The sequence below is a fragment of the Schistocerca gregaria genome, chromosome 1, assembly GCF_023897955.1.
Source record: "Schistocerca gregaria isolate iqSchGreg1 chromosome 1, iqSchGreg1.2, whole genome shotgun sequence".
NCBI classification, from domain to species: Eukaryota; Metazoa; Arthropoda; class Insecta; order Orthoptera; family Acrididae; genus Schistocerca; species Schistocerca gregaria.
The window spans coordinates 1,011,965,667-1,011,979,792 of NC_064920.1; the positions used below are offsets into that span (position 1 = coordinate 1,011,965,667).

The following is a 14,126-nucleotide window of genomic DNA, read 5'->3' on the forward strand; positions in this document are numbered from 1 at the left end:
CAGAATCTACTCTGTAGGAATCAACATGGATTCCAGAAACAGCGATCGTGTGGGACCCAACTTGCTTTATTTGTTCGTGAGACCCAGAAAATATTAGATACAGGCTCCCAGGTATATGCTACTTTTCTTGACTTCCGGAAGGCGTTCGATACAGTTCCGCACTGTCGCCTGATAAACAAAGTAAGAACCTACGGAATATCAGACCAGCTGTGTGGCTGGATTGAAGAGTTTTTAGCAAACAGAACACAGCATGTTGTTATCAATGGAGAGACGTCTACAGACGTTTAAGTAACCTCTGGCATGCCACAGGGGAGTGTTGTGGGACCATTGCTTTTCACAATATATATAAATGACCTAGTAGATAGTATCGGAAGTTCCATGCGGCTTTTCGCGGATGATGCTGTAGTATACAGAGAAGTTTTAGCATTAGAAAATTGTAGCGAAATGCAGGAAGATCTGCAGAGAATAGGCACTGGGTGCAGGTTAGTGGCAACTGACCCTTAACATAGACAAATGTAATGTATTGTGAATACATAGAAAGAAGGATCCTTTATTGTATAATTATATGATAGCTGAACAAACACTGGTAGCAGTTACTTCTGTAAAATATCTGGGAGTATGCGTGCGGAATGATTTGAAGTGGAATGATCATATAAAATTAATTGTTGGTAAGGCGGGTACCAGATTGAGATTCATTGGGAGAGTCCTTAGAAAATGTAGTCCATCAACAAAGGAGGTGGCTTACAAAACACTTGTTCGACTTATACTTGAGTATTGCTTATCAGTGTGGGATCCATACCAGATCGGGTTGACGGAGGAGATAGAGAAGATCCAAAGAAGAGCGGCGCATTTCGTCACAGGGTTATTTAGTAACCGTGATAGCGTTATGGAGATGTTTAACAAACTCAAGTGGCAAACTCTGCAAGAGAGGCACTCTGCATAGCGGTGTAGCTTGCTCGCAAGGTTTCGAGAGGGTGCATTTCTGGATGAGGTATCGAATATATTGCTTCCCCCTACTTATACGTCCCAAGGAGATGACAAATGTAAAATTAGAGAGATTAGAGCGCGCACGGCGGCTTTCAGACAGTCGTTCTTCCCGCGAACCATACGAGACTGGAACAGGAAAGAGAGGTAATGACAGTGGCACGTAAAGTGCCCTCTGCCACACACCGTTGGGTGGCTTGCGGAGTATAAGTGTATATGTAGATGTAGACCAGCATTTATCTATCACTGTCTTGATTATTTGACATGAATATTCAAGTTACACATGGTATTTTAGTTCCTAATTGAAAACGTTTCCACAGGTTAATTTCAGTGTTTGAGTGTTCTCACTGCCACTGAGAGAATATTTTTCTAAATGACATTTTTAGCTTTCTTGTAATTTTTTACTCATCAAAGCTATTACCTTTATCACTCAAAATATTTATTCCTTTAATTTTTTGATAGTTCCTTCACCCAGAACAGCCAACACTTTACCACGACAACAATAAACCTCTCATTTGTGACTCATACTTTTCTCTCTCTCCTCCTTTGCCACACGATGTTTGTATTTTACAGTTCCCTCATTCCCTTTCTGCTTCTATATCACTGCTCATTACAGTTAGTCTATCTCTCATCGCTTCCCCATCTGTTTATGTTACATAGCATTCACATCACATGACTCATAACTTCGTAATCTGCATACAAACCGTCATTTATTTTGATTAACTGCATGTACTGCTTTTTATGTCATTCTAATTTTCTCAGAGAGAATTCCCAACAGTACTTGCCCTTTGCCTTTATAATTTCTTAAACTCATTTCTCAGAAGGATTTTGTTGAAATAAAATCTGTAAGTCCTCCTTTTTCCTACAGTACTTTCTTCATACTCTGATTCTCGCATAGTGTTCCAATAACTCATTTCTTGATGCATTTCCCACATATTCTCTGCTTATCAACATAATTTTAATTTGAATGCTTTTAAATCTCTGACAGTGGCCAAATTAATCCTTGCTACTCCCTGACATTGCACTTCACTTTCTTTTCTGCCCACTTCCTCTCTGTTACGTACACGGTCAGAGAGTTCACTGCAAGTGCCTTCCGACCACTGTCAGAATTCTGTTTTCTTCAGCAACGGAATAGTCTTTCGGATGTCTTCTATTATTCCAATTGTGCTGTAACTTTGTTGTTAAATGAGCCATGAGTGCGAACTTGTTCTGAAGTATATGTGCCTCATTTGTGAAACAGTTACAGCTTAACTACTAGGAAACAATATTTTAAGAAACTTACCTCAGCATGCTGACCTGGATTTAAACGCTTGCCACATTCTTCACATCTCAGGCACTCTGGATGCCAGTCATATCCCAATGACTGCTTCCGTTCAGCTGTTAAAATTGGAAATAGTTTTTATGGATAAGACACAGTACTGTTTATAGCATCATGCAAGAAACAACTTCCGCTAAACCTTATGTGTATCGCAACTAACATACAAATAAAAGAGAAATAGTGTAACAAGGGGGAAATTAATCCAATGGGCACTCAATATGAATTTCACAAGGAATCACTGCTGGTGGAGCAGGTCATACCAATAGCAATCAAAAGGACAGATTACAGACAGCTGGAAATTTTCACCCATATATGCACCAAGAATGTCTCTTGACTGGGAAGACTCATTTCTTTTCAGAGACTGGTGAAAGTACTGAAGAAAACTAATCCCGTAACTTCTGAAATTTTCTCAGCGTACTTGAACTTCTACTAATAATTTTCGGGTTTGCAGCTGGAACACATCTACATTCTGCCATGATATTTCGGCCCAGAGATGTCTGGCCACCTTCAGGTAAGTAGACAACTACTGAAGAGTCCAGGTGCATTCACAGTGTTTATGCCAAATCTCACGCAAGCAAAACATGCTGGTATCTTTCAGCACAAGCGTCAGATGATGGCACGCATGGGACAGTAGAGTTGTGTGTACTGCTCTCGGTGGTGGAAGTGAAAGAAGACCTAACTATTGAGTATTGAATGACCCCGGATAAATTTAATTATAGAAATCCAATTTTTAACCAGTTGAAAGCTGATATCGCAGTTTATAAGGTTATCGGCTAGACGTATTTCCACCAATTGTTTGATTACTAACTCCCAAAAACTGGAAACTGGAGCTAAAATGTTTGTTCTATTGTATTCCAGTGAGTGTCACATGGAAATACAGTGTTCTGCTACTGCTGGTTTTGACAGTTGCTGAAGACGGGTGTATCTTTCATGTTCTGTACTACACTCCTGGATAGTTCGTGTCCTCTGGCCTATATATGCAGCACCACACTCACAGGAAATTGCGTAAATGCTCGTCTTTTTCAGAGGTAAGTCGTCTTCTGGATCCAACCATGGCCAGGCTCTTCACTAGTAGATGAAAGGTAACACTGATTTTATTTTTCCTAAGCAATCTGCCTATTTCAGAAAACACATTCCCAGCATATGGAAGAAACGCAGTTGATTTATAGTTGTCATCAGTGTCCTCAGTTCATTGCTTCTTGCTGTTATAGCTGTGCATGGCCATCCTTATTTGGTGTTAAGTGTAGCCATTCTCTTTACAAACCTTCTCCAACTGTTCTAATTCTGTGTGGACATTTTCATTACCCAATGTATTAAGGTACTGAGAACACTGGAAGTTCGTGCAGGGCGATGGCAGCTAGATGCCAGGAGATATAGATCTGTGGGTGTGGATTTTCTGTACGCAGAATGTCCCAATGACCCATCATTCTTGCAATGTACCAGCACGTCTAGAAAGGGTACAGCCTAATCTTTCTGAGTCTCCATCATAATCTTAATGTTCTCATGTAATGAATTTAAGTGACATTGAATTTATCCAGTTCTTGTCTGCTATTAGGACATACAGCCAAAGTATCATCTACATAGCGTCAGATAACCATGACCTTTAAAACAGCAGACTCAAGTGTTTTCTCCTCAATGTCCTCCATAAAAAGATTAGGACCTTTAGGACTTTTTATGGAGGACTGTGAGGAGAAAGCACTTGAGTCTGCTGTTTCAAAGCCCAGAGTTATCTGGTGTTATGTAGCTGATACTTTTGTTGCATGACCTCATAGCATACAAGAACTAGAGAAATTCCTTTGTCACTCAAACTCATTATATGAGACCATTATGTTTATGACGGAGATTGAGAAAGATGGAACTTTACCCTTTCTAGACATGCTAATATGCCATAAGAATGATGGGTCATTGGGCCATTCTGTGTACAGAAAACCCACACACAAAGATCTTTAATCACACTGCACAAACCACCAGTGTTCTTAATACCTTAAGATACGGGTGCATGTAATATCACACAGTGAAAAGCTCCATGCAGAATTAGAACACTTGGCGAAGATTTATAATGAGAATGGCCACACTTCATGCCAAATAAGGGAGGTCATGCACAGCTATAATAACAAGAAACAATGAACTGAAGATACTGATGATGACTATAAATCAAATGTGTTCCTTCCATATGCCGGGAATGTGTCTTTCAAAATAGGCAGATTGCTTAAGAAAAATAAAATGACAGTTATCTTCTATCCAACAAAAAGCTTCACCCTGGTTAGTTCCGTTATGATTAGTTCTGTTAAAGATGACTTACAACTGAAAAAAGCAGACGTTTACAAAATACCTTGTGAGTGTGGTGCTACATATATAAGCCAGACAACATGATCTGTCCTGGAGCATTATACAGGACACAAAAGATACATCTGTCTCCGGCAACTGTCAAAATCTGCAGTAGCTGAACACTGGGACAATCAATAGAATATAATAGAACAAAAATTTTAGATCCTTTTTCCAGTTTTTGGGATTCAGTAATCAAAGAATCGGTGGAAATACATCTTGCCAATAATCTTATAAACTGCAACAATAGTTTTCAACTGCATAAAATTGGAATCTTATAAATAAACTATCCAGTCACAGGTTAGATTAGATTTAGGTTAGATTAGATTCAGTTTTCATTCCATAGACCCAAAAAATGAGATGATTCTCGTGAATGTGGAACATGTTAGAAAATATAACACAAAAAATAGAAATGCCGTGTTGCTAGGGCCTACTGTTGAGTACACCGTTCACCAGTCTTTCAAGTTGACACCACTTCAGTGGCTTGCGGGTCAATGGGGATGAAATGACAATGATCAGGGCAACACAACACCCACTCCCTGAGTGGAGAAAATCTCCGACCCAGCCGGGATTCGAACCTGCACCGTTAGGTATGACATTCCATCAAGCTGACCACCCAGCTACCAGGGGCGGACAGTATAACATAAACATTTGAATATAATACTTACTACTCTGATCATTTGTCAGGAGATTGTCAAATTAGGTTAATACAATAGAATAAACTGAAACAGCTAATATTTACAGAATTAATACACTGTCAGAGTGAAAATTTTTTAAGCACAACATTCATCATACACAAAATACCTAATCTTGACTGTTGTTACCAATTGCTGTCAAAACTGAAATCTAACAGACATTTTTACTTATGCTGGCCTAACCGTCTCTCTTAAGATATTCATCTATAGAGTAGAAGGAGTTGCCTATGAAAAAGTCTTTCAAACTCTGTTTGAACAGTGCTTCATCTGAAACCAAGATTTTAATGGTTGTCAATTTATTGAAAACGTGTGTTCCTGAATATTGGACTCCTTTTTGAACCAAGGTAAGTGATTTTAGGTCTTCATGCAGACTGTTCTTATTCCTAGTATTGATACTATGTATTGAGCTATTTGCTGGAAATAGATACATAATTACTTACAACAAATTCCATTAAGGAATAAATATACTGAGAAGCAGTGGTTAGAACACAAAGTTCCTCAACAGGTTTCTAAATGATGTTCTTGTATTTATACCACAAATGGCTCTTATTACATGCTTTTGCATGCTAAAAACTTCTGCACAGTTTGATGAGTTACCCCAGAATATAATCCCGTATGACATAATAGAACGAAAGAAAAATATGCAAGTTTATAAAGATGATGTAACTTACCAAACGAAAGCATTGGTACATTGACAGAAACAATTGTTTCTATTAATGTACCAACACCTTTGTTACATCATCTTTGTTTTTAAATATATTTTTCCCATGTGGAATGTTTCCCTCTCTCTCTCTCTCTCTCTCTCTCTCTATCTATCTATTAAAAACAAAGATTCCAAGACTTACCAAGCGGGAAAGTGCCGGTAGACAGGCACAATAAAATAACACACAATCGTACACACAAAATTTTGAGCTTTCGCAACCGGCAGTTGCTTCGTCAGGGAAGAGGGAAGGAGAAGGAAAGATGAAAGGATGTGGGTTTTAAGGGAGAGGGTAAGGAGTCATTCCAATCCCGGGAGCAGAAAGACTTACCTTAGGGAGAAAAAAGGATAAGTATATACTCACGCACGCACGCGCAAACACGCGCGCACACACACACACACACACACACACACACACACACACACACACACACACACACACACACGGTGCTTTCCCGCGTGGTGTCTGTGTATGTGCGGATGGATATGTGTGTGTGTGTGTGTGTGTGTGTGTGTGTGTGTGTGTGTGTGTGTGTGTTTGTGTGTGTGCGTGCGTGCGTGCGTGCGTGCGCACGCGAGTGTATACCAATCCTTTTTCCCCCCGGAAGGAGTACACGATCAAAGGCAGAGCCATGTGTGAAAGCACTCACGTGATTTACCAACTGACCTGCCTACACTGTGATGCTTTCTATGTGGGAATGACCAGCATGAATGGACACAGGCAGACAGTGTTTGTTGGTAATGAGGATCACCCTGTGGCTAAACATGCCTTGGTGCACGGCCAGCACATCTTGGCACAGTGTTACACCGTCCGAGTTATCTGGGTACTTTCCACCAACACCAACCTATCCGAACTCTGGAGATGGGAACTTGCCCTTCAATATATCCTCTCTTCTCGTTATCCACCAGGCCTCAATCTCCGCTAATTTCAAGTTGCCGCCACTCATACCTCACCTGTCATTCAACATCACCTTTGCCTCCATACTTCCGTCTCGACTTACATCTCTGCCCATACTCTTTGCCTTTAAATATGTCTGCTTGTGTCTGTGTATGTATGGATGGATATATATATATATATGTGTGTGTGTGTGTGTGTGTGTGTGTGTGCATGCGCGAGTATATACCTATCCTTTTTTCCCCCTACGGTAAGTCTTTCCGCTCCCGGGATTGAAATGACTCCTTACCCTCCCCCTTAAAACCCACATCCTTTCATCTTTTCTTTTCCTTCCCTCTTTCCTGACGAAGCAGCCGCCGGTTGCGAAAGATCGAAATTCTGTGTGTGTGTTTGTGCGTTTTATTTATTGTGCCTATCTACCAGCGCTTTCCCGCTTGGTAAGTCTCGGAATCTTTGTTTTTAATATATTTTTCCCATGTGGAAGTTTCTTTCTATTTTATTTACATCATCATTAATTTGAACCCAACAATTACGTTTGTTATTGTCTCTGTTGCAATTCGAAATCTTCTCTATCATCTTACTTTTTCTTTTTGTTTGTACAAGTAGTTTCACTTTGTATTCATCTTCCCTTTTTCCGTAACTTACCATACATTTTATCCTGCCTAATTATACTCAATAATTCGTAATTTACTTCCAAACCATAACCTAAAAATTTTTAACGCTTTCAACATAACCGATGCTATAAAATCCACTGTTCCAAGTTTACAAACATTTCGTGTAAACTCGTGAATACTATTTCACAGCTTCAGTTCCTTTCACCCATTAAACAACCATCTCAGCTATTTCCAACAACTTTCGTTTTATTTGCATTCCCGTTTTTCCCACATAACCGATCATTTTTTAGCAGCTTCCCACAGGTTTAAACGTTATTATTTCTTCATCAAACAATTGTTAGCCTCATTCTCATAACCTGCCAGTACACAACCAGTCCTTTGAATAGATTTACACGCATTTTTTACAAGATTTTTTTCGGAAAATTTTTTCGAGATTTTTTCGAGATTTTTTTCGGGAAATTTTTTTCGCAACTGTTTTCAAAATTTCACTTTTTTTTTCGAAACTTTCTTCGAGAAAGCTTTTTCGAAATTTTCCTGAATTTCCCCACCCTTTAACGTGTTTTGGAGACAACACAACTACCTAACCTTTGCACCCATTGTTCTTCACCAGCCTAAGTTCAGCACAGGATCAACATAGCTCATCTCAAACCAACACTTTTTCGACTTTTTTTCACACCTTTATCTCTCCCTATATATATTTCTATTTATTTTCACTTTAACCTCATATTACCCTTTCCACCTTCTAATACCATGTCAACCTCACGACATCCCTACAACGACCCCATTAAATTTTATTTACATTCCTTCCGCAAACATGCCTTCACCCTAGCCAGATAACGCTCCCATATTTAATTTACTCAGGCTTGTCTGACATTTCGCATTACCCCCAAAGGCCTCACACTTAAAGTTCCCATCTCTGGCTGCAATCCCCCTTTCCATCAGTCCTTATACCAGTTCCAAACTGCACAATCCATAGCCCTCACCCGCCTAATCCTTCACCTATACATCGACTCGGCCAATGAACACACCCGTCAACTCCTATCCCAAATCAAAGTCCTCAATCTTTCCTCTCCCACATCCACACCAGCTGTTAATAGCATCCTCCTACAGACCAACCGCAAATTAGAACAGCATGCCACCCTCCACCTCAAAACACTATCCAATCTCCTGGTTTCCCACCTCCGGAAAGGCAACTCACTCACCCTCCACAACCTTTCCAACAAACCTCAACCTCCTCTCATTGCACACAGACCCAGTCTCTCCCATCCAGCTCCACTCCCCCCAACACCTCAAAATTCTAGTCAACACAATCTGGAACCACAACACCCCAATTCAGTAGTTAACCTTTCCTCCAAACCTCTCTCCAAATCCGAAACCTCTGTCCTATCCAAAGGCCTCACCTTCAGCCCCACTCCCAGGTTCAACCAAACTGCCCTTGTCAAAGATTTACTGTCCTACACTCGTAGTCTCTGCTGTAAATATCACTTTGCCACGAAGAAAAATAATCCTGATCCCACTCCTAATGATCCAACTCCCCAAGACACTATCCAAATTGAACCCTGCCTGGAACAGTTCCGTCCTTCATCACAGTGCGACCCACCTCCTCTTCCTCAAAATCACCCTCTCCAAACCTTCCAGGAATTTCTCGCTTCCAGCCTTGCCTCTCAATCTTTCTTGAAAAACCTTAATCTTACTCCCAACATCACCACAGCCGAAGCCCAGGCTATCCGTGATCTGAAAGCTGACCGATCCATCATCATTCTTCCGGCTGACAAAGGTTCCATGACCGTGGTACTTGATCGTCGGGAGTATGTGGCTGAGGGACTGCGTCAGCTTTCAGACAACTCTACATACAAAGTTTGCCAAGGTAATCGCATTCCTGATGTCCAGGCGGAGCTTCAAGGAATCCTCAGAACCTTAGGCCCCCTACAAAACCTTTCACCTGACTCCATCAAACTCCTGACCCCACCGACACCTCGCACTCCTACCTTCTACCTTCTACCTACTTCCTAAAATTCACAAACCCAAACATCCTGGCCGTCCCATTGCAGCTGGTTACCAAGCCCCCACGGAACATATCTCCGCCTACGTAGATCAACACCTTCAACCCATTACATGCAGTCTCCCATCCTTCATCAAAGACAGCAACCACTTTCTCGAACGCCTGGAATCCGTACCCAGTCTGTTGCCCCCGGAAACCATCCTTGTAATCATTGATGCCACTTCCCTATACACAAATATCTCGCATGTCCAGGGCCTCACTCCAATGGAGCACTTCCTTTCACGCCGATCACCTGCCACCCTACCTAAAACCTCTTTCCTCGTCACCTTAGCCAGCTTCATCCTGACCCACAACTTCTTCACTTTTGAAGGCCAGACATACCAACAATTAAAGGGAACAGCCATGGGTACCAGGATGGCCCCCTCGTATGCCAACCTATTTATGGGTCGCTTAGAGGAAGCCTTCTTGGTTACCCAAGCCTGCCAACCCAAAGTTTGGTACAGATTTATTGATGACATCTTCATGATCTGGACTCACAGTGAAGAACAACTCCAGAATTTCCTCTCCAACCTCAAGTCCTTTGGTTCCATCAGATTCACCTGGTCCTACTCCAAATCCCATGCCACTTTCCTTGACGTTGACCTCCATCTGTCCAATGGCCAGCTTCACACATCTGTCCACATCAAGCCCACCAACAAGCAACAGTACCTCCATTATGACAGCTGCCACCCATTCCATATCAAACGGTCCCTTCCCTACAGCCTAGGCCTTCGTGGCAAACGAGTCTGCTCCAGTCCTGAATCCCTGGACCATTACACCAACAACCTGAAAACAGCTTTCGCATCCCGCAACTACCCTCTCGACCTGGTACAGAAGCAAATAACCAGAGCCACTTCCACATCCCCTCAAACCCAGAACCTCTCACAGAACCACCCCTAAAAGTGCCCCACTTGTGACAGGATACTTCCCCGGACTGGAGCAGACTCTGAATGTGACTCTCCAGCAGGGATACGACTTCCTAAAATCCTGCCCCGAAATGAGATCCATCCTTCAGGAAATCCTCCCCACTCCACCAAGAGTGTCTTTCCGCCGTCCACCTAACCTTCGTAACCTCTTGGTTCATCCCTATGAAATCCCCAAACCACCTTCCCTACCCTCTGGCTCCTACCCTTGCAACCACCCACGGTGTAAAACCTGTCCTATGCACCCTCCCACCACCACCTACTCCAGTCCTGTAACCCGGAAGGTGTACACGATCAAAGGCAGAGCCAAGTGTGAAAGCACCCACGTGATTTACCAACTGACCTGCCTACACTGTGACGCTTTCTATGTGGGAATGACCAGCAACAAACTGTCCATTCGCATAAATGGACACAGGCAGACAGTGTTTGTTGGTAACGAGGATCACCCTGTGACTAAACATGCCTTGGTGCACGGCCAGCACATCTTGGACACTGTTACACCGTCCGAGTTATCTGGATACTTCCCACCAACAGCAACCTATCCGAACTCCGGAGATGGGAACTTGCCCTTCAATATATCCTCTCTTCTCGTTATCCACCAGGCCTCAATCTCCGCTAATTTCAAGTTGCCACCACTCATACCTCACCTGTCATTCAACATCATCTTTGCCTCCACACTTCCGCCTCGACTTACATCTCTGCCCATACTCTTTGCCTTTAAATATGTCTGCTTGTGTGTGTGTGTGTGTGTGTGTGTGTGTGTGTGTGTGTGTGTGTGTGTGTGTGTGTGTGTGTGTGTGCGTGCGCGCGCGAGTATATACCTATCCTTTTTTCCCCCTAAGGTAAGTCTTTCCGCTCCCGGGATTGGAATGACTCCTTACCTTCCCCCTTAAAACCCACATCCTTTCATCTTTCCTTTTCCTTCCCTCTTTCCTGACGAAGCAGCCGCCGGTTGCGAAAGCTCGAAATTCTGTGTGTGTGTTTGTGTGTTTTATTTATTGTGCCTATCTACCAGCGCTTTCCCGCTTGGTAAGTCTTGGAATCTTTGTTTTTAATATATATATACTTACTACAGCTGATATTCTCACTGCAAATACATACTTGTTTAGGTGCTTAATCAATTATGTGGTATGCCCTTGCCAACTGAATTTGTTATCAAATTGTAATCCCAGAAATTTAACACTGTCAACCTCTTCAGCCTGCATGTCTTTACATGTTATACATATGCTGGAAGGAAATCTCATACAGGTTCTGAACTGCATAGGGTGCACCTTTTCAAAGTTTAATGACAGTGAATTAGCTTAAAACTATTTACTAATGTCAGTGAAAATTTGATTAGCAGCTATTTCTAAATCTCTACTTTGACTTGCTACTTATTGCAATGTTTGTATCATCTGTAAACAAAACAAACCTAGCAACTGGCAATGTAACAGATTGAGAGGTCATTAACGTACACAGGAAAAAGCAATGGACCCAAGGCAGAACCTTGAGGAACACCACATGTAATTAAACTCCCAATCAGATGAAGACTGACTGCTTACTGCACAGGTATTTCCCAGCAACACCCTTTGTTTCCTGTTAGTTAGAGAAGACTCAAACCATTTCACAGCACTGCTGGTGACACCATAATATTCTAATTTACTTATTATTATCTAATGAATTAAGTACATTCTCACTGTAAGTGTAAATAGCTTTCTCTATATCAGAACTCTTAAGAAATCCAAACTGTAACTTGGGCGATATACTACTTGCAGTCAGATGCTTAAGGAAATGCATTTTCAACTATTTTTGAGAAAGCCGGCAAAAGTGAAATTGGTCGAAAGTCTGATGACATCTCTTTTCCCCCTTCTTGTCAAGAGGCTTAACTTCAACATATTTTAGCCAGTCTGGAAGTGTTCCACTGGTAAGAGACTGATTACACAAATAACTTAAGATAGAACTCAACTAACTTCATTGATATGACTTCATTGATATATTATCAAACCCATTAGAATACTTAGATTTTAAGAATTTTATGATGGATGCTACTTCTTTGGGAGACATGAGTGTCATTTCCATTTTATGGAGAAAAAAAAAAAAAAAAGACTGGACTGACACACTCTATTCAACTGTTCAAATGGCTCTGAGCACTATGGGACTTAACATCTGTGGTCTTCAGTCCCCTAGAACTTAGAACTACTTAAACCTAACTAACCTAAGGACATCACACACATCCATGCCCAAGGCAGGATTCGAACCTGCAACCGTAGCGGTCACGCAGTTCCAGACTGAAGCGCCTAGAGCCACACGGCCACATCGGCCGGCTATTCCACTATTCACCGAACCTGATAACCCCAAGCTGTCAGTAACAGAAATGAAGTACAACACTAGTGCAACACTACATGCACTTGTTACCAAAGTCTCATTTGTTTTTAGAGCTAAAATGACAAGGTCATTCGATACTCAATGGTTAGATTCATCTTTCACTTCCACCACTGAGGGCAGTACATACAAATGTACTGTCCCATGCATGTTATCACCTGACACATTTGCCAAAAGACACCAGCACATTTCACACATGCAAGAGTCAGCATAAATACTGTGAATACACTTAGACTCTTCAGTAGTTGTCTACTCCCCTGAAGGAGGCTGCACATCTGCAGGCTGAAATATCATGGCACAATGTCGACAGGAATCGGCTACACACCCGAAAATTATTTGAAGAAAAAAAACTAATCATATTTATGGTGTCTCAGCAAAGCAATCAACTTGACGCACTGTTCCAAAGAATAAAACAGATTTCTTATGTCTGGAGATCAGCACAGAGAGTAAACCCAAGGATTCATCAGTTTTTCAGAAAGCTAGGCTGTAGATTTCTTAACCTGTGTTATATAGCGGAAATGTATCACATAACCCTAGGAATGTCTAGTGTGCACTTTAGGATGTCATAATATACATAGATATACTTTTTTTTTATTTTGTTCTAGGCATGAGATACCAGACAAAAGATCAATAGCTTAGAAAATGGTTATTAAAATCTGTCAAATATGAAGACTGAGTATAGTAGAATACTAGCTATTCATTACTGGAGCATTCATAACAAATTCTCTCAGCTCACCTCCCTCCGAGAAAGCAGTTGCTCTTACACTGAACCACAAAGTACAAAGTAGGGAAAATTTTCAGCATATAGAACATACAACAAATTGATTAGACTCCTCTGGAAATGGAATGTTTGTATCAACAAGCACAAGATATTATGTTTAACAAAGACCACAATAAATTCAACTGGAACTTGATACTGACAACAGCAACTAACAGTAGTTTTTTTGTTTGGTTGATTTCATGTTCCATGGATCATTTGCACGATAAATTGTAATTATGTGGAATGAGTAGTGGATTATTTACAACAAACTTCATGAGCAAGTAAATATATTGTGAAGCAGTAGTCAACAGCCTAATTCCTTAAACAGGTATATGTAAGACGATTGTGGATGAGCACCACATATTACACTTAAGCATGTTTTTGAGCAATGAAGACCTCTTTTCTTAAAGATGAGTTACCCCAGAACATTATACTATATGACTTTACTGAATAAAAATATGCAAAATACTTGACCTTGCCGATTTGTCTCTTCCCCAGATTTGCAATTAC

At 41.2% G+C, this 14,126-nt stretch overlaps 1 protein-coding gene across 1 annotated transcript in view; it reads right to left on the reverse strand.

Moving 5' to 3' along the window:
* Positions 1-14,126, reverse strand: part of LOC126278786 (uncharacterized) — a 97,728-nt gene that overhangs the window by 62,776 nt on the left and 20,826 nt on the right. Inside the window, exon 2 of the mRNA XM_049979066.1 lies at positions 2,267-2,361. Coding sequence (XP_049835023.1) covers positions 2,267-2,361 — 95 coding nt within the window. The remainder of the gene's footprint in view (positions 1-2,266; positions 2,362-14,126) is intronic.